This window comes from Hevea brasiliensis, chromosome 12 (genome assembly GCF_030052815.1).
Source record: "Hevea brasiliensis isolate MT/VB/25A 57/8 chromosome 12, ASM3005281v1, whole genome shotgun sequence".
Classification (NCBI taxonomy): Eukaryota; Viridiplantae; Streptophyta; class Magnoliopsida; order Malpighiales; family Euphorbiaceae; genus Hevea; species Hevea brasiliensis.
Genome location: NC_079504.1, coordinates 180,408 through 206,604, shown reverse-complemented (window position 1 = coordinate 206,604; position 26,197 = coordinate 180,408). Strand labels below are relative to the sequence as shown.

Here is a 26,197-nt window from a genome sequence, read left to right as displayed (position 1 = left end):
TTATAGCAGCTGGGACCAGAGGTGGGCATGCACATTAATTCAACCTTTGAATAGTTTGATGGATCAAAAGTTTATGTATGGTTATCCTTTTGGGATCTTTATTATCTCCTAAGAAGTCAACTAATTTGTTCCTTCTAAAGAAACTGAAATAAGAGGCCGATTAATTTGATCTTTTCAATTTTATAATTTAAGGTAATTTTTCTATTCGCACAGCTGACTGTACTTATAATTAACTCAAATAGCTGATGGCCAGGTCTAGCTCATCAGCCTATCAAAACTTGGGAGTGAAGGTTACATGGACATATTTTCCAATGATATATATCCTAATTAATACTAGCAAAGATATAGAAGAGAAGTCAAACATTAAAAGCAAATATTTTTCACATTTAGTGTAGAAAATTAACCCCATAACCATTTCCATTTTGAACGTGACTCATATGCTTATAGAAAGCTTAAATTCAGTACTTGAAACATCACTTTTATTACCGTTGACTGCATTTATGTAACCTTTTATCTGTTAAAGTAGGTAAATTTTGGGCGTTTATATGTAAGTTTTCAGGTGATTCTACTCTGCTAGATACTGTAATAAGTTAAGGTGCTTAATTTAATTATTTATACGTGATATATGTTATTAAATAATGGATATTATCATGTTAATAAAATAATTAGAAGGTTTCCAATCCCATTAAGGAAACCTTCTTTCCACGGTTAATTTGAGGAAAATGGGTGTGAGAAAATTAACAATTTCTCTCTTATTTGATGCTTATCAATGGATGAAAAGGAGTGGGAACTGAGAAAGTGCAAGTCAACAATTTGACTTCAGTAACCGTTTTCGCACATATGTACACAAACTGGCTGCCCTTACTTTTACAACGTGTAATATATTATATTATCTTCTAGAAATTTATACTTAGTCTTGAAGAACATGTCTTACTGATTTTCATAAGGAGAAGAATAAATTACCCCTTTTATTTCTAAATAAAGAGAGATATTTTCTGGATGAATTTAGTATGAAGACTAAAATAGTATCTAATCTTTGGTTAATTGTACTAAAATACAATTTGTATGTCAATAATCCTTTGTGATTTGATTTGATTACTATCAACTAGGGAACTTTTCTTGATTTTGTAAGAAGGATTAGCCTAGGACGTTGGTTTGGCAGACTATAAGGTTTTTGTGTTATCTTGAACCTAAGATTTGATAGATCGCCTGTTTCCATGAAGACATAGTAAACGACAATGGTGAAGAGGTTATCCTTGCTTTTGGGTTGGTCTCTAAGCCATTAATGGTGACAAAAGTTGGGATCCTCTGTGTTGTTTTGCCTCTCTGGACTCTGTTTTGTTCCATCTCCCACGACTGACTGACAGACAGGGTTTTGTTGAGTTAGCGGCACTAGGCTCACTTCGAGTCGTGGATATGGGTAAATTTCTGTTAAAAGGTAGGGTTTCTAGGTTATAAGTTTGCGCTTGTCTTTGAATGGGCTCAGTTAAGACTATGTGTAATAACCTCTACTGCAATGAGTCCCAAGCTTTCTTTTTTAAATGAAGGAATTAAAAGTTATCCGAGTAATTAGGTTAGTTGTTAATGGGCCTAAACGATTTTCAAAACTGTAAATGAAAACTTCAAACAAAAGAAGACCCAACCAACAAAAAAGGCACCACCTTCCAATAAAATGAGCGGCCCATCTCATTGCCTCGTCTATGAAAAGGTGGGCTGTTTTACAGCGATTGAGGCAAACTTGAAACTGGAGGCAACGCATGGCCTATGAGAATGTGTCATATTATATGTGCTGCTCACTCTCAGCTCTTTCCCAACTCCTGAAGCTGAAGATGGCTTTTGTGTGCTGGCTCTTCAGGAATGAAACAAAGACTCACTCATTCCGTTTGATACATTTTATTAGAAAACCTAATGGAAAAAGGATTTAATCGACCCATACAATTCTCATAACAAATTAAGTTCTATTACGTATTCCCTTTGTTCTAAACCCCAAAAAAAAAAAAAAAAAAAAACTATCTAAACTCAGTTTCATTTTTTTCTATACCCATCATTATTATTTAGAAATTTCTTTATCTCTACAGTTATTTGCGTTAAAAATATATAAAATTTTATTTAAATCACTTTTTTTTATTATAAATTTACTAAGAACTTATTTAGTTGAAAGTTTAAAAAATAAAATAAAATAAAATATTACTTGTTTAGTTTGATTCTATGTGACTTTTTGAGGAGTCTGAGGCTATCACTTTCTTAACTATATAGGGAGTAAGTTACTCAATTAAGTTACTTTCTGACAAATGAATGAACTTTTTAAGAAGTAGTTTATTTGAATTAAGCAAGATCTAATAAGTAAATTAGGAATTTATTTATTTATTAAAAAAATATTTTAACATATATATCTTTAGAATTAATCAGTAAAAATAGGAAAAAGTTAAAATAGGATGAGTAAAAAATAATATTTTTGTACTGTAATTAAGGGGAAAAGAAAGGTCAACGTTGATTAAAAGTGGTCGTCTCTCAGCAGCAGCAGCCAGACGAGTGATTTCGTCCAGAAAGAATGCGATTATTAATAAATGAAATATTTATATTTATTATATTCATTTTTAATTAATTTTATGTAAAATTTTAATATAAATATTTAATTCCCTCTTCCAACAAAAACAAAACACAATCTCGTCTTGCGCATTCTGAAGCACTCCTGTTCCTTTACCCCTGGAAGTGGAAGCCAACTCCAACTCCTGATTTTTGAGTTCAATCTTATAATGAAATCTTCATCAACTTCCCCTCTTCATTTGCTTTCTCTAGGGAGAGCAACACTACGTCTACCCCCTCCCAGTAATTCCTTCGAAACCATGCGTCGTACCACTCTTCTTCTTGCTTTCTTTTCCCTTTTCCTCTGCGTTTTCTCTCTTTATTCCTCTCGTAATGCAACCCACCTTATTTTCCCCTCTGCCGACGATTCTTCTCTTGTTCCCCTCAACCACCGCCTCTCTTTTCCGTTTCAGCATTCTTATTCCATTGCTTCTCAATCCGTTTTGTTGCCGGATTGGCAGGTTCTCGTCATTGTCTCGCCGGAGACGGACTCACAGTTGCTTTCCAATCTCAATTTCACCTGTCTTTATCCCAACAACGCTACTGTTCCTGCTAGTTTCTCTGGGATCTTGCCTTCCACGAACCAGACTACGTTCAAGTGTTTTCTTCCTCGAAGCACACGGCGTCGGTTGCCCTTCGCGGCTCCCATGTTGATCAGATTGTCGGATAAGGAATCCCCTGTTCCTTGGCCGTGTTGGGCACCGCCGCAGGAGTTGATCAGGTGGACATACCTCGTGTACGAGTCGTTCTCCACGGAGGGCGACGTCGTTCTCTTCGTAAAAGGCTTGAACAACCGCCAAGGGATCAACAGGTCTCCACGCGAATTCACTTGCGTGTTCTTCGTCGACGAGTCCAACAACACCAACACCGTTAAAACCGCCGTTACGAGCTCAATACAAGAGGTGTTCAGGTGTGGTCACCCTGATTTAACGGCGTTTGTTTCTGGTGATGATCATGATCATGATCACATCCCAATCAAACTCAAACTCTCCCTAGAAGAAACCGCGACCACGGGGGCGAAGAAGGTAGTTCCTTCCGTGGCGTACTACACCCCTTGGCGCAAGATAGCAAAAGCACAGCCAAAATCCCAACTGTGTGCCTCCACCATGGTTTACAACGTGGGCAAGTTCCTGAGAGAATGGATCATGTATCATTCAAAGATTGGGGTCGAAAAGTTCATATTATACGATAATGACAGCGACGATGATTTGTATAGCGTCGTTGAGGATCTTAACGAAGAGGGTTATAATGTAGAGACGCTATTATGGCTGTGGCCTAAGACTCAAGAAGCTGGATTTTCCCACGCTGCTTTGCACGCTAAAGATTCATGCAAATGGATGATTTATATAGATGTTGATGAATTTGTCTTCGCGCCATCGTGGGATAGTTCATCAGAACCGACTGATCAAATGCTAAAATCTTTACTGCCATCATTGTCGTCGTCTCATATGATCGGAGAAATTTCGATATTGTGCAACGAATTTGGTCCGTCGAATCAAAGGTCGCATCCGGCGGAGGGGGTGACACAAGGGTACACTTGTAGAAGGCGGGTAGAGAATCGGCACAAGTCTATAGTCCTATTAGAAGCGATTGATGATTCTTTGCTTAACGTGATACACCATTTTAGTTTAAAGAAAAGTTATAGAATGAAGCATTTGAGCTTGGAAGCTGCAGTGGTGAACCATTATAAGTACCAAGCTTGGGAAGAATTTAAGGCTAAGTTTAGAAGAAGGGTATCAGCGTACGTGGTGGATTGGATGAGTGGATTGAACCCATTGTCCAAGGATAGAACACCAGGGTTAGGGTATGAAGCAGTGGAGCCACCAGGGTGGGAAAACAAGTTCTGTGAGGTAAGAGATGATAGGTTGAAGATGCTGACAGAGAGATGGTTTGGTACGCAAATGGGAAGAGGAACATACAGAATGGCATGGCAAAGTTGAATTTCGATTGACAATTGAAGGAGGGTAGTGGGAGTGAGCTAGGAACATGACATGAAGGGTTCAAGTGAAACCCTGTTGACCCTTTTTCTTTTGCCTTTTCTGGCTTGTATCATATGAGGTTGGCCTAGCACTGTTCCATTGTATTAGTGCTGCTTTTTTTTTTTTTTCGTTCAGATTTGGCGGAGCACTCTTTAGGACTTCAAGACATTACCAAGAATGACTTGAAAATTGAATTATTGAAATAGTATGGAATTTTTTCATATAAATTTTTAGTCTTTTAGGACATTGTGAGAATATTTTATTTTATTGATTTATTTTGGCTTGATTCAAATTTAAAATTTTGTTGAGAATGATTTAAATATTATTAAATTAAAATTCATTAATTGATGATGAAATATCTATTTAAAAAACAAAATCCCTTTAATGTTTGACAGCAAACTAATTATGATATGAAAATCCGGAGCAGCTTTTTAAAAAATCAGATATATATTGTACATTTTAGGTGACACGAAAATGAATAATTCACAATTAAATTCATAAATCAACGCCATTGCTTTTGCTTCGGCCAAATGGCAATGACCCATGGTAAAGACTATGGGCTTAGGGATAAGAACCTAGAAAAGGAAAGTTTTACTTAATTTGCTTGAGATGCCATTTTCAAATTCACCATCCGTGTAATTCAACATATTAAAAATTGGCACATCGAAAAGAATTTAATTAAATATATTAAAATTAATTAAACTTAAATTGATATTTTTAATTATAAAAATTTTAAAATATTTAGAATTTTTTTTTGTTAATTATGAGCTACTCGTAGTAATATTTCTTTAAAAAATATATATACTTTTTGAAATTCAAAGGGAGGCGGATCTACGGAAACAGCGGCCAGGCCAGCAGGTCTCTCCATTGAAAATTGTTATTCAGTTTGACATCTTGCCAGTTGGTTCATTGCCATCTTATTAAATCTGACTTCATTCTTATTCAAAGGTTAGGCCAGGTCTGCCAAATCCGGTGGTTTGGCTTCCATACAGTGTACGTCATCTCCCATCATAAGACCTTATCTCCTTTAAACTTAATTTTAAACTAATTTGACTAAACAAACTTTTTTTTTTTTAATTAAACAAACATTCTCTTTGTGCTGTTGAAATGGGTAGTAAGAAATCAATTAAAATTATTAAAATTATTTTAAAATTAAATTTCATATATTTTAATTATAAATATAATAAAATAATAAAAAAAAACTTTTAAACCAACTTTAGTATATTATAATCAAAATTGTATAAGTATGATTACTTAGTATATTTAATTACATTATTTTATAACAAAAAAAATGACATTTAATTACATTATTTGATAACAAAAAAATTAACAAAATGAAATGACATAATATAATGGTAGCTACATTAAAAAAATAAATGAACAAATATAATTATAATTATTTTTTATAATTTTTTATTTATTATCAATATTAATATGATGAATATTTCAACTTTGTCGTCACTACCACTTAGTTATTGTCATCTCTATCACCGCCACTATCTCATCTTGTTACCAACATCATTATCTAATTATCACTGTCGCTGTCACCACCACCACTGTCACTTAATTGCCAATCACGATAACAATTACCATTTATTATTAAATTATAAATCAATTAAATATTAAAATAAAAATTATTATTATATTATATTATTATATTTTTATTTTACAACTACATAAAATAATATAATGATAATTATATTACATTAAATTATAATCTTAATTACATTACATAATTGATTACATTACATTCATTACTCTTTACCAAACGTAGCATTGCGCAAATTAAGCATTCAAATATAGCATTCTATGAAACTGTGGTTTTTCATATAAAAAAATTGATACATTAACCTGTACAAAATCTTCCCCTAAGATTGATTCCTCATGTTATGGACCATCAATATACTACTCAGAAAGCCACCCAAATCCAAAAGATGACTCTCCACTTTATTATTTATTCCTTTTGCTGGACAAATGTTCAAACCTAACAATCTACCCTCCACCGGTAAAGGAAGATGAATTGCCCATCCTCAATTCATAGCTGCAATGCTAAATCTGGCTGCTGTGGTAAACCAATTGGCACACTGGAACTAGGTGAATTTGGTGCCAAGCATCCAACATTCAGGTCCGGTGGAAATTGAAAGAAATCTTGTTGATTGTACTGCCGAAATGATTTTCCATCAATCCCTGCATTGAGTAGTGCCTGAGAGTCGGAGCTCGGACCTAGAGCTGATGATTTTCCAGACTGTAACAATACACTTGAAGTTTCTGACAACTTGGCTTTGTTCAACTTAAAATCATTCCCTCTCATTGGGCAGAAACTGGTGTTGCTAGTTGAAACCTTGTCAAATGCTTGTGAAGTAACTGCTGTGTGCTCTGAACTGGACCTCCCTGTTGCAACCCCAAGTCTTGCTGTCCCCAGTAGAGGTGAACAATTATTATACCCAAACCCACCACTAAAACCATTTAAATCAGACTGAATCACAGGCTTTGGTTGAACCACAACAGAATACCCAGGGTTCATGCCAGTAATACCATTGTTTAGTGAACTTAACTCGCTTTGGGAATTCAATCCACCAACAGTTTCCACCATGTCTTCTCCACTCCATGCTGAACATCTACTCGCAACTATAGAGTTTGTGCCAGTCATAGTTGAAGATTGAAGTCTGCTTAAAGCCTCAATCCCTACACAATTGTTTGAAACTATGTGCCTATCAGAAAATAAAAGCTGCTGCTGTCGCTCAACCGCCTTATCTTCTCCTACCCACCCAGGACCAAATTCAAGTCCTGTTGGCAACACACTTTCAATTTTCTTTGAAGCAAATTTCCATGCAATGGGCCCTAGATCAGCAGCAAAACGTGCCAGACTTCTTGCATAACCATGCTCTGAATTTAAACCTACCTGATGTTATATCAAAGACAACCAAAACCAAGTTACAAGTACATGAAGCCATTGACAACATATAAACAGCAATTAACTTGGATAAAATGGGTTCTTGTAATTGTAGGTGCTTGTTATACAATTGAACCATCATAATGATGCCCCAGAAAAAGTAACATACAAAGCAATTGATTTTCTAAAAAATTTTCAACCGCTATCCCCTAGTACATAAGAATATGATTTTAGCATCAAGCACTACATTCTATAATGTGTCATTTGAAACCAATAAACAAGAAAAAGAGTATTGGTTGAGAAATACGTATCATGACAGAGAAACAAACAATACACAAAATATCAGCTTCAAACGGGAGAGCAAAAACAATGCAGTAAAGTTTCTTTTTAACATACTGTCATCAATTGCTTCAGTTCTCCTTCGAAAATATTCAAAGACGATGGTCCATGTGTAGAAGCCGATGGATGCTTATAAGTGTCTCGCCTATTCTCATCTATCACAAATGGTTTCTTCCCACACCTTAGTACAGCCTTCAAAACAGAAGCTGCAAGCCAAGAGCAAAATATCTTAAAATTGCTGAGCAATCAAAAAAAAATCTTAACAGTAAAACAAAAATACAGAATATAAAGCAAAAATCAGCCCATTGGTCAAACAAATCCCAAACCTGGAAATTCATTTTCCCATTCAGACATCCAGGTAGAATACGTTTCACTGTTATGGGACCCAAAAGTGGTTTTGACCAGGACATCTGCAGGCTGATACTTGTATGAATGGGTTCTTCTGAGATTGTAACCAGCAGAACTGTTGGGATTATCCCCTCCAGAGGCAAGAGTTGCATCTGAGGAACATTCAGGACCAACACGATCAAGGGTAGACCTCTCAAGAGATTTTTTCAGCTTTCCAGGTGGTCTGCCTCTCCTCACAATTTTGGGTTGGGGTTCACCATCATCACTATCTTGTCTCAAGTTTTCAAAGTCCTTACTTGCAAGCTCTTGCATGGATCGTGCCTAAGAGAAGAACCATCACATTAAAAAATATGGCAAATCCTTTGGAGAAAGAAAAACAAAATTTCTACCCTTACAAACCTGTCGGAAGTAAATAGTATCTGGTGAATTATACTGCATTGCATTTGAACATATCAGGAATACATCTTTCTGCACAAATAAAAATATCACAAGTTTCAGTTTCTAATTGAATCAAATATTGGTTTTACAAAGAGCAAACCAAGAATACAGCAAATTAGATTCCACTGTACAAGATGCAGTGACATAAAAAGATTATTAAAAAATTAAAGAGTAGGATGAATAAACTAGTAAGATGAATAAATTTTGTGATGATTCAAGGTAAAATAATTTATATACTTGAGAACAAAACCAGAGATTATCACCATAAAGGTTAGCAATGTGTGAATGATGCTGTATTACTAATTCATCTTTTTTACATTTCCTCAGTTAAATTTGAAACTCAGAAACATTCAACCACGAGCTAATACTCTCAAATTAGCCATGCACAGCTAGATGTAGTTGATGTACAAAATTAACTGTGATTTATGCATTTATGTCCTTAAACCTACAATGGCCACATGTCCATCCTGAAATAAACATAGCATTTAAACTTCAAGAGCGGATCTCTAAAACTTCTCACGCCAGTTCTCCTTATCTGCCTGATAGTTCACTCTCAAGCTGAATCAGGATGCTCAATGCTCATCCCAAATGCAGTTATTGGTCTTCGTCGCAAAATTTCTCACATTCGCACAAGATTGATTCTTCACTTTCCAGATCTTTTCTTTTTAAATCTATCACTTGTGTAGTGGTAATTCATGAATAAACAAGTCAGAATTCATACAAAGAACACCCAGTGTTCTTCATTTTAGGATGAGAACAAGGGGAGAAGTGTATGGATATCTATGGGAGGCTACAGGACAGCAGATTAAGGATTTGGATATGCTAACCATTATGGTCCTACATTAGACTAAGAATCAGAACAGGAAACAAATAGCCACAACTAAAAGCAACCAACGAAAGCAAGTTCATTATGACAGCAGTTTTTATGTGCTGTAAAAGATATAAAAAGGGGTTAGGTGTTAATGCTACAGCTATTAATGTAATAAAAGGATATTTATTACACCTTGAATCAAGAACCTGGTGCAACTGTATCAAAGAGTGCTACTCTCGCTTCTCACTTGCCTACCATTCAGTCAGAAATTTATCTCAATCCAAGAAGCAGTTTTAATTTCAAACACTTTGTATGTTTATGAGAAATTCATGAGAGGAAAACAAAAATCCGCTTGACAACTTGCACATCAGAAGAGATAAACTTCAATAGAATTATAAAATGGTAAAGAAACCAAAGAACTTCCGAGGAGGTTTAATACTCCCAGGCTTCACACAGGCTTAAATGATCATCAAAGCAATTCTCATATATTCAAATTAGCAAAGAATATATCTTAAACCAACCTCAAATTGCTCCAAGCTCGCATAAGCTCCTCCATCTAGCTTCTTTCTCACAGTTGAAAAGTCCATGGGATGCTCAATGATATCATGGTAATCAGGAAGCTGTGTAAAAATCAGTTCAATATCACATCAACAGATGCGCATGCAAATATTATACATAAATGCAGAATTATCAAAGAATAAAATGCACCTCTTCAGGATCCACCGGCTCAGAGAACACTCCATAGGTGTCCTTTCTGCAAGGAGTTGGTTAATGCAAGTCAAATCAACACCCAATTGAAAGCAACCAAGCATAATCCAGTTGAAAGAAGGCTATGAGAAGTGAAAGAAAGGAAGAAAAATCTAGGCAGATGTAACAACACCCACTTTTGAAGCCTGTCAAGAATGAAGGACAACAACTTTTTGTCTGGCAAAGGTGTTGTGGGGCCCGGCTCCACCAGTGACTCTGTAGACATAGATATCGCACAGTTTTAATTAATTACTGCTACAAACTTGAAAGAAAATTTTCCCAGAAATGCTTTTTCAAGAATTTCAGTTTGATTGATACCATGAAGAGTGTCTGTCGCTTTCGGAGCCTTTACACCCTGCAAGACAATTAGTCCAACAAATATTATGCAAATTACCCAAACAAAAAGGGAGGGAAGAAGAAAAAAATAATAACAATTGGTATCTTCAGCGACTATTGAAGGAAACAATGAGAAAAGTCACAGTAAAAAGTGGAGCAAGTACAACAGGCAAAGGAAAAAAAAAAACTAAAAAACTAAGAATTATTAAAGAAAAGACAAACTTAAGCTTTTTCAGACAAGAAGGTCTTTGCGTCTATTATTTTGGGCACATCAAGGCCAGATTAAATACAAATAATCAATAATAAAATATTTATTTTAAGAAAAATATTCAAAATCAAATAAAGAAAAAGCTGAAACATTAAACCCGCCAATTCCTAGATTTCCCGAAAACAACAAATTGTTATACTAATTAATATCCTCAAAAAAAAAAAAAAAAAAAGACCCAGTCAAACACATCCACTTAACTTCGATCCAACACCGAGTCCAGTCAAGTCCACAACCAAAACTTCAAATTACGCGCGAAACCCAAAAAGTATTCAATCCCAATTAAACAAATTCCATTCCCCACCAAAGCAGAATCAAATAATTTCAAAAAATGGAGCAAATAACACCAAAAAATAAAAACAATCTTCTTTTGAGAAATGCACTTGATTTCAAAAAGGCATAGAATGGATCTATCAGTAATCACCATATCATCAGATCCGAGACGGGAGGCACTGATCTTGCGCCTCTTAAGAGCCACCTCGGGATTATCATCATCAGGGCCGTATGAAGGATTAAGACCCTGGGAATCCGCCGAGGAAATCGGGTAATGATGATTGCCGTTGTTGTTGTTTTGTTGGGAATTCAATCCAAGCAAAAGCTTATGTTTCTTCTCTTTGCGCTCGTCGTCGTCGTCTTCTCCATCACCGTTAATCCAGTCTGGCTCATCGAGATTAGGGTTCCGGCGAGTGGATATGCGGTGATGGGCATTGAGGAGTGAATTAGGGCTTTTGAAATTGGGGTTTTGTTGTTGTTGTTTGAGAGAGCGTTTTTGAAGGTCTAAAAGAGAAGGACGTCCCTTTTTCTTCTTCTTCTTCGTCATTGTCGCAGCAATCTCACCCATTTTCTTTCTCTTCTTCTCCTTGTCCTTTTTCTCTCTCTTCCCAAACAGGCCAGGCGTTGATATTATTATTATTATTATTTTCCTTTTTTTTTTTGTTAAATTGTTTGGTACGTGCGACTCGTACGGACTGCTGCCTGCGAACGCCGCTAATATCACGTGATTAAAAATATATTTTAAAGTATTTTTTATTTTTCTCTTATATTATAATTTATTTATATTATATAAATTAAATTAACAAACAATAAGAAGAAAATAAAATTAAAAAAAGAATATTTTTATCTATTTTTAAAATATAAAAACTTAAAAATTAATTATAGGATGATGTGGAAATTAAAAAAGTAATTTACTTAAAAATAAATAATGTTATTCTTTTTTTCACTTTAAAACTTTATTATTTTTTTCATTAAATTTGAATGTAAATGCATTTATTCTAAGTTCAAAACATTGTTTGTTTTATTTTATGAATGGATTTTTCAAATTTAAATTTCTAAATTAAACATGATTATTTTTTGAATATTTATTACTAATTTCAATTATGGCAAGGAATTAATTATTTTTATAAGGCTAAATAACAAAAAAAAATTCAAACATTTATAAAAATATTTACAGTTTTAATTAAATATTTACAGTTCATTTCCACTATAATTTTTTAAAAATCCAAATTTCAAGTTATTTTCAAATCATTGATAAGAGCTTGAAACTCTGCTTGTATGGAATTACATGTACCAAATTTGATGTCAAATGAATAAAAAATAAATATTCATATTATTTATGGCCCTCGAAATCTTATAACATATATTAATTAGCATATGTTAAGCACATCTATGGATGCCTCTTTCTACTAGGTGCAATAATTAGCATATGTTTAATTACCAACTTCATATTTATATTTGTAGTGGCCAAGAGATCAACACATAAAAAATAAATTATAAAATATTATTAAAAATTAATATCTTATAATTAAACTTACAAAATAAACATTAAAAATTATATATATATATATACACGCATATGAGAGATTGACCTTTCATTTTCACATATACATTTACAACACATGTGTGAACAAATTTAATAATTATTAAATTAAATATTTATATCAATATTTATATATAATTAATTAAAGTATGTATAATAAATGTAAGAATATAAATATAATTATTAAATTTAATAATTATTAAATTTATTTCATATAAAGCTATGTTTATAATAATTGAAAAAAAAAATGTTGAATTCGAAGCAAGATTGAGGGAATTCATAATTGCTAGTTGAACATATTGTTTAATTTCCTTTTTGATTTTAATGATCAACTTTATTGTAATAATATATTAAAATTGTGAAAAATGAAGCTAATAAAATTGTTATTAATGAAAAAATTAAATCACCTGAAAAAAAAAAAAATCAATCAATAGTTAAGAGATGAGGCATAGTGAGTTATTATATTCCAAAAAATATGGAATCACATTTACAAGCCCTAAAAAATAGTTGAGGATTATGACTTCCCATATATATATATATATGAGAGAGATTGACCTCTCATTTTTACACATACATTCACATTATATGTGTGAATGAATTTAACAATTATTATATTAAGTTTTGTATTAATATTTATATATAATTAATTAAAATATATATAATAAATGTAACGGCCCTATCTAGGGGCTGTTACCGACACTAAAGATTGGGTCAGCTTAAAACTATCAGAACCCGTAGCAAGTATAAAATCTGAGAAATATACATACATTTTTACATCTCACTATCTAATCATACATCAAATTATTATACCTTGGTCTTTTTATCTATACATAAATATTCATAATATAATAATGGTTCATAATTTGATTATTAATATACATAAGATCCAAAGTGTAATGGTTCAACATGCATACCCTCAAAATATATATCATCATATTTAAACAATTATTACATATTTCTAAATTCATTTAATCACTAGCACAATACTATCCATTCATAAATTACATGTTCATCTACCCATACATTTTATATAAATAAAGGGTTAAAACTACCATTGATGCTTTATCTTCAAAGAACTCTTATATTCTTGCAACTCTGCACCTGGGGGTTAGTAGAATAGGGTAAGCTTACACAAGCTTAATGAGTAAACTAACCATCATTAATTGTATCATTCATTCATATATGTGTAATGTATCATTTACATGGAATTTCATATCACAAATATTTCACGTAAGATGGACATTATCACCAATAACTCCCCAAACCTTCCTTTATAACATGACCTGTGTCATGTACCCTGGGGCAACTTACAAATCTCCCTTAAAGGGTAACTTAAAGATCTCTCCATGGGATTTACATTATGGATTTATAACACACATAACGTTACATAATCATAACATGGGGAGAATTAGTAGGTCATCTAACATCCATCAATGCACCAATAACAAGTTATGCAATTATGCAAAATCTTCATATTCTATATACATACATCTTAAATAAATATAACATGATGAATGAGGGTGCTCATTAATTACCTGTAAATAGTTTTCATTCTATTAAGGTTAAAGTTACTCACCTCTTATAGCCTATCAACTACCTTACTCGAACGGGAGCTATTCTCAAATCCTTACCCTTTCGAGTTTCTTAAGCCTGATCTTATAAAATAAGACCCTATAGTATTATACAAAGTTTTAGAAATCTATACATATCATAAACATCATATTCTAGACTCTTAGGAACCATGAAATTAAGTTTTGGGACCTTGGAATCAAATGAGAAATAAAGTGGGCAGAACCAAGTTGGATTGCTAGAGTCTTGGGCTTAAGCTACTAAACCTTAGAGCATTAGGTGCCCAAATTTGGACAGTAGCCACTATAACTACCAAAATGTGGGACTTCGGCTGTCGAACCTGAAAAATTTCTAGATTTTTTTGAGAAACTGTAAGCTTCAGCTGCCAAACCTCTAGCTTTCGGCAACAAACCTAGGAATTTTCAGAATTCTCAAGTCAAAAACCTATAGATCCCCTTATCCCATCAACATCCAAACTCATTTCAAAGTTTTAAAACATGATCTTATCATATATACACATCTTTGGAGCCTAAAATAACTTGAAAACATACCTAAAACTTACATATATTAATCAAAACTCAAATTTTATGTTTTCCCTAAATCCAACATGTATAAACTTTTCAAAACTTAACTTGAAATAACTTTTCATGAAATTAAAGTTTTAAAAATCTAATTTCTCATCAACTCTCTTAGATCTATCTATTAGATCAAGAAGAAAAGAAGGTTACCTCTTTTTTTGGTGCTTGGAGGTGGGAGAACCAAAACTTTAAAACTTAAATCTACTATTCTACACTTCTAAATGGAAGAATCCCCCTCTAGATCTTAAAAAATCTAAGAAAATCTCTTCAAAGAGCTACTTGTATGCCCCAGTAGTTAAGAGAGAGAGAAAATAAGGAAAATCCAAGTGTTTTGGGCAGAAAACGAGCTTTGGTCCCTTTTATACCCTATCTATCGAGGGACTTTCGGCTGTTGAAATTTTTATCCAATACGGCTTTTTGGTAGGAAAAAGGGCTTTGACTATCGAAAATCCTTACTTCGGCTACCAAAAATCCTTGCTTCAGCTGTCGAAAGTCCTTCTGCCATAAACCATTACATAAAAACTTTTTAGAAATAAATTTAAATATACTCACAAGGTGAATATAAAAGTATGGGTCACATAGAAAACAGTTTCTTATATATCATTTACTCATACGGTGTCATCTTTAAAATACATTTGCATATTTCAAATTTCATTTTTAATCTCATTAGCCTAATGCAAGATTAATCTACAAGGGCTATCTTCAAATCTCATCTCATCTCACCTCTTTTCTAAGGCAGACCATATCATATTACTGTGCACATGCCATTTATAACACCATATATATAAATAATCCACAAGGGTCATCTTCAAATCTCTTCTCACCTTTTACATGAGGAAGACCATATCATATCAATGTGCACGTACCATGGTATCCGAATCATATCCATCCAAACACCAGTATGTCACCTCAACAAATGAGAGACGGGTAATAACCATGTCAAGCATTGGTTGTGAGGTATGAAAACAATATGATAAATTCATTTACTTTTGTATGGGTATGAAATCTCAATATAGATCTATTTACTGCAAATCTTAGCAACATATACTCTTCACACAAAATACAATATAAATCATAATTTCAATTAAAATTCATCATAACAATAATTAAATTCAATAAATTGTTGTGATGAAATCATATTTTGGAGAACATAAAACATGTATCAATAAAGCTATTTTATTAACATAAATATGTAGAAATATTTAATAGTTTAATACTAGTTGTGCACAAACCTATTTTCCTCCAAATTAAGCTGATTCCCCATCTCTGTAATTACCTTCATTTTTCCCTTTATGACTTCTGTCATGCAGAGAAATACAGACATTTCAGATATATGTCTTAACTATTATTTTCATTTAATTATTTTATCTTCATTCTTTTAAGTTCATTAAGGTATTTTATCAAACACTTTGTGTGCAGCAACCATATGCCAAAATGAACTAGTTTCCTTTATTTTTTTGGATCTTCGAAAAATACATTTGTATTTTCCATCAAAAACACTTTAATCCTATAATTAGGATTACCCAACAAACGTTCATTCAATACCAATTTAAGTCACCCAAAGTGGCTGCCCCAAAAGAGCAAATATACACACAATTAAAATTTCCAGTCAATTTAGGTAAACAGGGCAACAAGGTTAAAAATTCCACAAAAAATTCTAGAAACAAGGTTGTAATAACCCCAATTTATAAATTATAAATAAAATAAAAAGAAAATATTATGTTATTAATATTATGAGATTTATTTAAATTGAATTTAAAATAAAGGAAGATAATTAAATAATAATAATAATAATAACAAATAATAATAAATAAAAATGAAAATATAAAAAATATTAATATAAAGATAGTTATATTATATTGTGGGCTATAGTATTTTAATGTTAAATATTTTGAAAGTTTAATAATAATAATAATAATAATAATAATAATAAAAGAAAAAAATATAGCTTTAAAGCTGTCTGCGTACCACCCCCCCCCCCCACCCAACCCAACCCAACCCAACCCAACCCAAAACTCTCTCTCTCTCTCTCTCTCTCTCTCTTCATTTTTTTTTTCCTTTTCACTTTTCTTGTCATAATTTTCTCCTTCAATCATCGTTTTTAGTGTTATTGGTATCAAAACGTTCCTCTCTTCATGGGTATCGTGTAGATACCAATTTGCACGGTATCATTTCCTTGTTTGTGCGAATCAAGCTTCATAAGTTTTAGTCCATTTTAATTTCTGGGTTAGATCTCTTTCAAACTGTAAATCATATAAAAAATCTGAGACCACCAATATACTCTATTCGTCGAGGGCTTCGCAATGACACTAATTTGAAATTTTTCCAACATCAAAATTTCGGTAGGTCCCACGAATTTTGCAGTATTTTTTTGAGCTTCAAATAAGCTTATTTAATTTTGTAATAATTTTATTCTAACCTCTAGTATTGTGGGCTCCGCATAGGTACCATCATTTCGTGGAAATTCGACAGTTACTCAGGTTTGCAAATGTCGAGCTGGATAGAAAGGCTGCTAAAAAAACTTCAGAACCGGATCAAGGTTATAGGCTATCCCATCATTTTCAGATGCTCCGGACACGTCTTATGCGTCATAATTGATGTAGGTAAACCTGAAACCCATTTTTCTTAATTATTGAGTGCCTGAATTAGATTAAAAATTCATAAATTATTTGTGGTAGGTTAGAAAATTATAATTCATTTTGTATTGACTTAGTAATATTGCTAAAGACCCACGAGACAAAATTTTAAAATTTTTAAAACTCGTTTATGTAACACCCCTGATTTTTTATATATTATTATTGGGGTTCGTGTAGGTATCCTCCTCAATTGGAAAATCGGTTGTTTGTGGGATGATGTTCCATTCAGCACAGACAGGACCAGAAAAGTTCGGGCATCCGAGCGTTCGTCAAGAAATCGCAAAAAAAAAAAAACCATGGGTCGTGACAAAATGTGTATCGGAGCTTAGGCTCCAGTTCTTAGGAATGGTCACATGCGGAGTATAGGATTATTTTTTTTTTTTCCTGTAATTTTTGTTTCTAGATTCTACGTTATACCTCGAAATATAATTAGGAGACCTGTCCGCAGACGGGTATCGTGTATACCTTGTGTGTATCGGTATGGAATCTATCTTTTGGAATGGATCGAAGGTTATAATGATAATCGATGGGACCGTATAGTGTGGTAGAGAGAGTTGGGCTCGTATATCAGAATGTTAGAAGGTGTGCGATGGTATTGCGGCTACTTTAGCTTGTGCTTTTGTTCTAGAAAGGTTTATATATAAAAAAAAAACAAGTCAGGAGAAATTTCCTACTAAGGCGATAGGGAATGATAATGTTCCGATAGTTAAGTTGGAAAAAAAAAAATACAAAAAAAAAAAAATAAGGAGTGTCTAACATTTGCCCCGTGTTAACACTACCTATGAGAGCTGAAGGATATACACTGCATCGTGGCCGCTCCGTTGGCCTAGGAAAAATCTGAGACACTACTGTATGGGTGAAAGTGCGAGATATACACGACCCCATAGAGTTTGAGTAGTACTCTTCCAACGGATTGGGATGTGGAGTTTGCGGTGGGCGATGTATTATTTCTGGTATATCTCCAATGAAGTCATGAGATTGAAGAAAAGAAAGGCAAGACCACACACCTGGATTATTTGACATTTTTGGAGTTGAGTTAGAGTGGGGAGATTGCTGTTACCCTGAGCTACCAACCCTTTTGCAGTTTGGGTAGTCCCTAGGTATAGGATTAGGTGATTTTTGCTAAAAAGTTTGCTTTGAGGACTAAAATGTAATTTTCTCAAATTGTGAGTTTTGATTGATTTGGGGGGCTCAGAAATTAGAAGTGTTATTTGAACATTTTCGCATGATTGGTAGGTCCTAGGTATAGGGGGGACTCTGTCGGAGTTTTGACAAAACCTTAGGGCTGTCTTTTGATTCTCTAAAGCTTTATTTTAAAAATTTTATTAATAAATTTTGATATATTGTTTATGTAAGCCTGGACAACATTCTTTCTCCGCTCAGCCACCGTAGTAACTTTTAAAGTGTCGTGAGTAGATATTTATTTTATTTACAATTTCAATATTGTTATATTTCTAGCATGCTTATGCATCACTTGTACTTATATTTATGCAGTTAAAAATTAGGCATATCCTGTTTTGCATTTGTACTTGATTAAATCGGACAAACCGCTCGATGAAAACTCGTGTTCTTAGTGTCTTTGAAAAACTCTCAAAGTTTAGAAGATGATTATGACTGGACTCGGTTCAATTGGTGGCCTGATTGGCCGGATTTTGGCCGAGAAGTCGAAGAGTTGTGCGCATGCATGAAGAGAGGTTTGGGCATGTTTTTCTAGCAAACCAGGCGACAGCCGGTGGTGGGGAGGCTCCCTGGTGGTGCGCCGGTGAGTTGGGGAAGAGGAGGAGGAGGTGGTGGCCGATGGTGGGGAGGAGAGAGAAAATAGAGAGGAAGGGTGAGGTGGTCGGGGACGCGGGAGAAGGGAGAAGGGAGAAAAAGAAAAGTCGGTCCGATTCGACTGGTCCAATTCAGCTAGTTTGATTCAAGGCGCATGAAATTGAATTTTTACTCTGCCCTGAGACCTAAAATGACACCCAAAAATTTCGAAAAAAAATTACAAAAAAATCAACAAAAATTGTGGTCTTTAGATAAAAATCAACAAAATATATTTTTATATTTGCCACATGGTCTTTAGATAAAATTTTAAAAATCGATAAAATTTATTGTCTTAAGAAAATCAAACCCAATTTTAAAAATCCAGCAAATGCCAAATAAATTTTCATAATATTTAATAAAATAAAATATTATAATTTTTATATAAAATAATTATTTAAAAATTTGGGTGTTACAAAGGGAATTCATAATTGCTAGTTGAAATTATAGTTTAATTTCCTTTTCAATTTTGATGATCAACTTTATTGTAATAATATATTAAAATTGAGAAAAATGAAGCTAACAAAATTGTTATTAATGCTTTTATAATAATTGAAAAAAAAAATATTGAATTCGAAGAATGATTGAGGGAATTCATAATTGCTACTTGAAAATATAGTTTAATTTCCTTTTCAATTTTAATGATCAACTTTATGGTACTAATATATTAAAATTGTGAAAAATGAAACTAATAAAATTGTTATTAATGAAAAAAATTAAATCACCTTAAAAAAGAATTCAATCAATATTTAAGTGATGAGACATTGTGAGTTATTATATTCCACAAAATATGAAATCACATTTACAAGCCCTAAAAAATAGTTGTGCGTTCACTTTTCGCAATTATTTGCGTGAGGATTATATATATATATATATATATAATTTAAACATTTCATATAATAGTATAGAAAAATTTAAAATTCATTGGTATTTATAATTTCATTTTTCTTTTTTTTTTTTCAATTTATGTGTTTCGAGTTCAATGGGATTAGTCGAGTATCGATAATTAAGTTTCATTATCCATTTGAATAAACATAGATTTTAAATGATAAGGTATTTGATATTGATATGTTATATTTAAGTTTATAATTTTTATTTTTGAAAAATTAATTTAAATTTATTGCATTCAAAATTCAAAGACATTTTTCAAATTTTTATTATACATAAAATAATGAGATCTAACATTACAATTTAAATAAGAGATTATTATAAATAACTTATATGTTAAATAGTAAAGAGATAAAAAATTCTTACATTTTTACAATACAAAAAGAAAAGAAATAGAAATATATATATATATATATATATATATATATATATCATTTTACGATCACACTTGACATTTATGTGTGTGAAACAAATAATTATTTTATTTTTTATAATTAAATTATTAGTAGTTGTGTTTATTAATAAATAGATGTATATATTAATAAATAAATATGTCTATTATATATAATCACAACTATTTAGAGAGATGTCATAATAGATATATCTATTAATAAATAGACATGTTTACGATACATAAACAGTCACATATATTAAAAGATATATTAATTTAAAATAAATAATCATATCTATTGAACATAAATAAATATATCTATCTAAAAAGATGTCATTACTTTTCACTGTCTATAAATATAGATAAGTTCAATTCATACACGTCTCTTTTTTTTTTTTTTTTAATCTCTCTAAATCTTAGTCATAAAAAGTTTTATAAAGAAATATTCATAAATTTATTATCGAAAAATTTTGACTTTATTATATTATGTAACTATATTAACATAACCTTGCTTTAATCTAATAGAACAATTAATACGTGATTTATCAAACCTTAAATCCTATTATACCCAATATCTCAATAGTAATCCGCTTGAGATCAATTTTATGAATAAAAATAGTTCATAATCAAATAATTACAATTAGTATTTAATTGTTGTCGAAAATGACAACTTTATTATCCGAGTATAGCTCGGCGACCAATTTGACCAAAGGGATAAGCATTAAGCGTTGCTCTGACAAGCGACGGCGCCTCCTGGTTTGGACCACCATGCGTAAAATGCTGGTTTTCACCTTTTTTTTTTTTAATCACATGTAAGTTTTACATACTATTTTTTTATTATCTTTTAAATAAGACAACAATTTTCTTTTTTTTTTTAATTACAAAAATAATCACTTTACTTAGGGGCTTAACTTGTTTTTTAAGTATTTTATTGAATAATTAAAGATATATAATTCGTATAATATTAATCCCTAAACTTAAAAAAAAAAAAAGTTATTCTTTAGTTGATAAAGGGGCCACAGCAGTTAAAAAGCATTTATTTATAGAAAATTATAATTAATATTCGGAGCTGTGAACATGTGCATTATTTAATGAACATAACTAAAACTTCTCAATCATTATTTACTCGAAGACTTGTCAAACTTGTAGTAAACTAACTGAATTAACACTACATTCACTATGTTGCAACCTTTCATCCCACCATCTCACTACTAGATTTATTTATTTACTCATCGATTCAATTAAATAAAAAAATTTTAAATTTAAATTGAAATTTAACAATATTTAAGTGCTTAAAGATTAAAACAGCAAGATATATATACTGTGTTATATAAACCTACATAGCCCACCAGTTTGTTTAAAAACCAGATAGATTCAGCTAAAGCTATCTTTTTTTCTCTTTATAATTATCCATTTCTTACTGGTCCTTATGGCTTAATTTTTGCTAGCTAGAATTGGAGGGTATTTATTTATTATTGCTAAATTATGGTTTGCTAGGAGGGAGGTTTTTGCGTTATATATAGCAGGCGGTGCAGAGCTGAATGAATACAAACTTGTTGATACTTAACCTTTACTATCTCCCTGTTCTTCCACCATCCTTCTTTTTCTTTACAATATTGATTGTGCCATTTCAGAACCTGCAAATAGAGCTCAAACATACAGTACTTGATAGTGTTCAACAATGTGCATAGCTGCGTTTATCTGGCAAGCTCACCCTCTCTACCCTTTGCTTCTCTTGCAAAACAGAGATGAATATCACAACAGGCAAGTTTCTACTACATTGGTGGTTTTTGGGTTTTCTTTTTCTTTTGCATGATTTGAAGTTTTGAGGATTTCTATTCTTTGAATACATGTAGACCCACAGACCCAGTGGCATGGTGGGATGGGTGTGGTATACTCGGAGGGAGAGATGCAGTAGCAGGAGGAACATGGTTGGCTTGTTCAAGGGCAGGCAAAGTGGCTTTCCTCACAAATGTTTTGGAGCTTCATGCTATCCCCGAGGCAAAAAGCCGAGGAGAACTTCCTGTTCTTTTCTTGGAGGTAACAAATTATAGATTAAATTTAACTCAAGAACTATAGTATTTAGTTTGCACATCGAGACTTTGAATCACTTGGTTTGTTCTCTGCATCGTCACAGAGCCCGAAGAGTCCTAAGGAATTTGCAGAAACACTGGTGAAGGAGGCTCATCAGTACAATGGGTTTAACCTGATATTGGCCGATATTTCGTCCAAAAGCATGGTTTATATCTCCAACAGGCCCAAAGGTGAACCCATTGTCATTCAAGAGGTTTCTCCTGGTATTCATATCCTTTCAAATGCCAAGCTAGACTCTCCCTGGCCTAAGGTTAGAATCATATCCTACATTCTGATAAACGATAGAGCATCAAACTCTGGAAAAGCAGGTGCCTACACTCTCTAATTCCTAATATTTTCAATTTATCTTTTTTTTCTCATATAGGCACAGCGCTTAGAACGGAATTTGAAGGAACAGCTTGATAAATATGGTGAAGGTGAAATACCTGTCGAAGAGATGCTAGACAAACTAATGAGAGACACGGTTAAGGCTGCGAAAAGCAGGTTGCCAGGCATTTGTTCTTTTGATTGGGAATACAGTCTAAGCTCCATATTTGTTGAAGTAGAAACTCCACTGGTAAACATTATAGATGTGCAATTTACTTTCTTGGATGGAAGCTAATGGGATTTTACTCATGGGTGCTTGTCTTATGTACAGGGATGCTATGGCACAAGAAGCACCATTGCGTTAACAGTTAGAGCAAATGGAGAAGTAAGCTTATATGAAACGTATCTTGAAAATGATACGTGGAAGGAGCATACAGTGAATTATTATATTTCAAAAGCTAAAGTACACTGAGACAGTATTATTAGAGCCTAAAAATAAGGGATGACTCCATTTATCGTATGTATGTTCATGCTAGATTGATTTACTCTGTCAGTTTGCAGGTTGGCAGATCAAAACGTGTATTTGATCATTATATCAATCAAGCAGTCCTATTTATGGAATATCACCATAAGCAAATGCCATTTTCCTATCTACATGGACTCCAAGGGGAGTAAGAATAAGATACTCTTGAATGTAATATAAGGTTGTCAATAAGATACTCTCAAATGTAATAATAAGGTTGTCATCCAAAGCTTTCAAGAAGCGCTCAAATTGATCAGAAAAATACTCCTCTTTTCTAAAGAAGAGAAAAGAAAAAAAGGAAACAAGAAAGAAAGAAGAAAACAAACAAAGGTTCATATTATAATCTTTTTTTTTGATAATCAAAGAACTTACAAAGTGATTTATTGTTAAAGAATTTAGGCCCTCGACAATAGGATATGAATTTTGTTGATATCTTCATGAACTATTCAAAACAGATGCATCTCCAGGTCCTATAGATGTCACAAGTTAAGAATGCAGTTACAATTCAGAATGGAAACCAGATTGCTAAGAGTCAATAGGAGAATACCATAAGTGGAAGAAAGAAACCTGGATAAAACTGTATTGGGTAAGTAGGTCAGATTTCTGCAACATATACAATTGGTAAAGATCAGGAATATCTCCAAAAAGCCTGCTGATGACCCAGCTTTGTCAGAATCAGTGGTATACAGTGGTCTTTTATAGAAGACCTGTAAAGAAAAGAATTCGTTCATTGGAACAAGTTAAACCAGGAACTCGAGAGTGGGGAGGAAATTCAATTGCGGAGACAGAAATTGTTCCACGTGGGATCATTTTAAAATAAAATAATTTATAAATTAATTAAAATTTTATACTATTTGAATGATAAAAAAAAAAACAAAATTAATAAATTGGTAGGCTACCAGTTTTTTAAAATTGATTTGTTTAAATTATTTAAAGTCGATTGGCCTGCTTTCTGCTTTGCATTATTATCACCATTAGAATTTTTTCCTCTTTACCAGAAAGTAATACGAAGTTATCACAATGGGCAATTTGTGTGGTCATCCACCTTTTTGCCTCAGGTTTTGCACACGTCTACAATTTTAAATTTATGAATTTAAGATAATAATAAACAAATCTTTACAAATGCTTTCCAAGCTTCAGGCTTTGCACCACTAAGATGGTCAAAGCACTCCTTAAAATTGTTTTTGAGGCTCTTCAAACGATTCTTCTAGTGATCTTTCTGAAATGGCATGCCACTCCTTGCAAGCAAATCCTTCAGCATATCATGTTGTGAAAACATTATCAACCCTGTTTCCCAGCCTTTGTTGATGAACAAGTGCATCCCTTGCCTGTGCATAGACGTACAAGATAAACAACAGCAGCAATTAAGTCACTGATTTTCACCTTTAGGTACATCAAATAACAACTTGCAAGAGAATTTCTAAAGGCTGTTTAAAGTTTAAATTCATAATGTTTTTTTAAGAAATCATGTAATGATACAAGACTAAAAACATTTGGACATGAAAAGACTAGTGGTTGCATTAAAACAAATGTATAAAATTTGGCTATGAATGTTCTTCCCATTAAAGCAGTCATTAGCAGGCATAAAATTCCCCTCCCCTGGCCCCTGCCCTGACTCATTGCAAGTATACACGTCCCCATCCCACAATTCAAGTTGAGGCAAAGATCTTGCCACCTATCAGCCACCGACACTGTGGGACATCGGCATGCTCTGTATACAGAGCGATTTCCATTTCGTCAAATCAAACTGTGGAAACATAAATTGAAGAGTAACTGGGGGAAAATTGTAGAAAAAGAAAATATTGCATACAGAAGGGATATTCATTATCTCCTCTTATGGAGAATTAACAATCCCTTTAGCATTTCCAACATTCCCTTACCCATCGAAACGATAAGCCAAAAGAAAATGAAAAATAAAGAAAAAAGTGCAAAGCCATGAGCATCAGTTCATGGGATGTCAACAAATGAACTTACCTGAAGTTCAGAGATCAAGTGTAACCCATCATATGCGCTGACTAGGCAACTATATATACAAACTACCATGCGAATGCGAGAAAATTAACAGAGACACCCGTGAAATTGTTACTGAACTAAACACATTCTTTTTGTTTCAACAAATAGACGATAATACCCGGTAAAAAGAAAATCATAATGAAGAAATCGATAAAATTGTGCCAAACAAGACTCCCAAGTTCTAGCACCAGGCCAGATTGAACTCTCCACCCCCACCCAACATCCATAAAATTAAAATCAACTGAAGCAGCTAATCATTCAGGAGCTGTTTCTGCAAACAAACAGCCGCAATTCAAACAAATACAATAATCTCTAAGGGAAACTTTCTAAATCCCTTTCATTCTTCAAGAAAGAACAGCTCAATGACCTAAATAGTGAATCCAAATGAAGAACAATCAACTTGTTCTCATACATTTACAGACGTCCCGTAATCTAAAGAGTCCTAATATAAAAAATGGTAAAAATCTCGCAGTTTCATGTTAATGTTGTACCAAAAAAACCCCAATAGGGTTCGCAATCCGATGCTCGTAGGGTAACTTTTAGCAACAAAAGATTACTCGACGAGCATGAAAGTGAAACACGCCGCCTAGGCGAAGGAATCGAAGTTTTACGAAGAAAGGGAAGGGAGAGAGGAAAGCAAAGGTGCTAAATCCCCGTTTATTTTCAATTATCCAAACAGAGCCTGGGCTCATTGAGTTTTAGATGAGGCCCATTTTTAGGAAGCCCATTAAAATTGAAGAGACCATAATGGGCTGAGAGAGTTGACTAGGGTTGTTCTAACTTCTTACCTTACTAAAAATCACAAGGAAAAGCAGTGGCTCTGTGAGAGCAA

At 33.0% G+C, this 26,197-nt stretch overlaps 3 protein-coding genes and 1 non-coding gene across 4 annotated transcripts; 2 read left to right on the top strand and 2 right to left on the bottom strand.

Moving 5' to 3' along the window:
- The first annotated feature begins 2,660 nt into the window (after positions 1-2,660).
- Positions 2,661-4,779, top strand: LOC110654313 (glycosyltransferase family 92 protein RCOM_0530710-like). The gene has a single exon (XM_021810248.2). It carries the CDS (start codon positions 2,757-2,759, stop codon positions 4,524-4,526), a length of 1,770 nt encoding a protein of 589 aa, XP_021665940.2. The 5' UTR covers positions 2,661-2,756; the 3' UTR covers positions 4,527-4,779.
- Positions 4,780-6,350: 1,571 nt separating this feature from the next.
- On the bottom strand, positions 6,351-11,641 carry LOC110654396 (uncharacterized). Its single transcript, XM_021810366.2, has 9 exons — positions 11,167-11,641; positions 10,460-10,496; positions 10,279-10,357; positions 10,103-10,148; positions 9,916-10,014; positions 8,545-8,613; positions 8,124-8,466; positions 7,855-8,003; positions 6,351-7,467 (listed from the first exon to the last, which is right to left on the bottom strand). The coding sequence occupies exons 1-9, from the start codon at positions 11,581-11,583 to the stop codon at positions 6,601-6,603; spliced, it is 2,106 nt and encodes a 701-aa protein (XP_021666058.2). The 5' UTR covers positions 11,584-11,641; the 3' UTR covers positions 6,351-6,600.
- A 10,136-nt stretch (positions 11,642-21,777) lies between these two features.
- LOC110654398 (uncharacterized) lies at positions 21,778-23,450 on the top strand. The gene is made up of 5 exons (XM_021810368.2): positions 21,778-22,193; positions 22,286-22,469; positions 22,567-22,773; positions 22,888-23,079; positions 23,161-23,450. The coding sequence occupies exons 1-5, from the start codon at positions 22,111-22,113 to the stop codon at positions 23,299-23,301; spliced, it is 807 nt and encodes a 268-aa protein (XP_021666060.2). The 5' UTR covers positions 21,778-22,110; the 3' UTR covers positions 23,302-23,450.
- Positions 23,451-25,290: 1,840 nt separating this feature from the next.
- Positions 25,291-25,353, bottom strand: LOC131171666 (small nucleolar RNA snoR101). The gene has a single exon (XR_009142324.1). It is a non-coding gene; the product is annotated as a small nucleolar RNA snoR101 (small nucleolar RNA).
- Between the last annotated feature and the right edge of the window lie 844 nt (positions 25,354-26,197).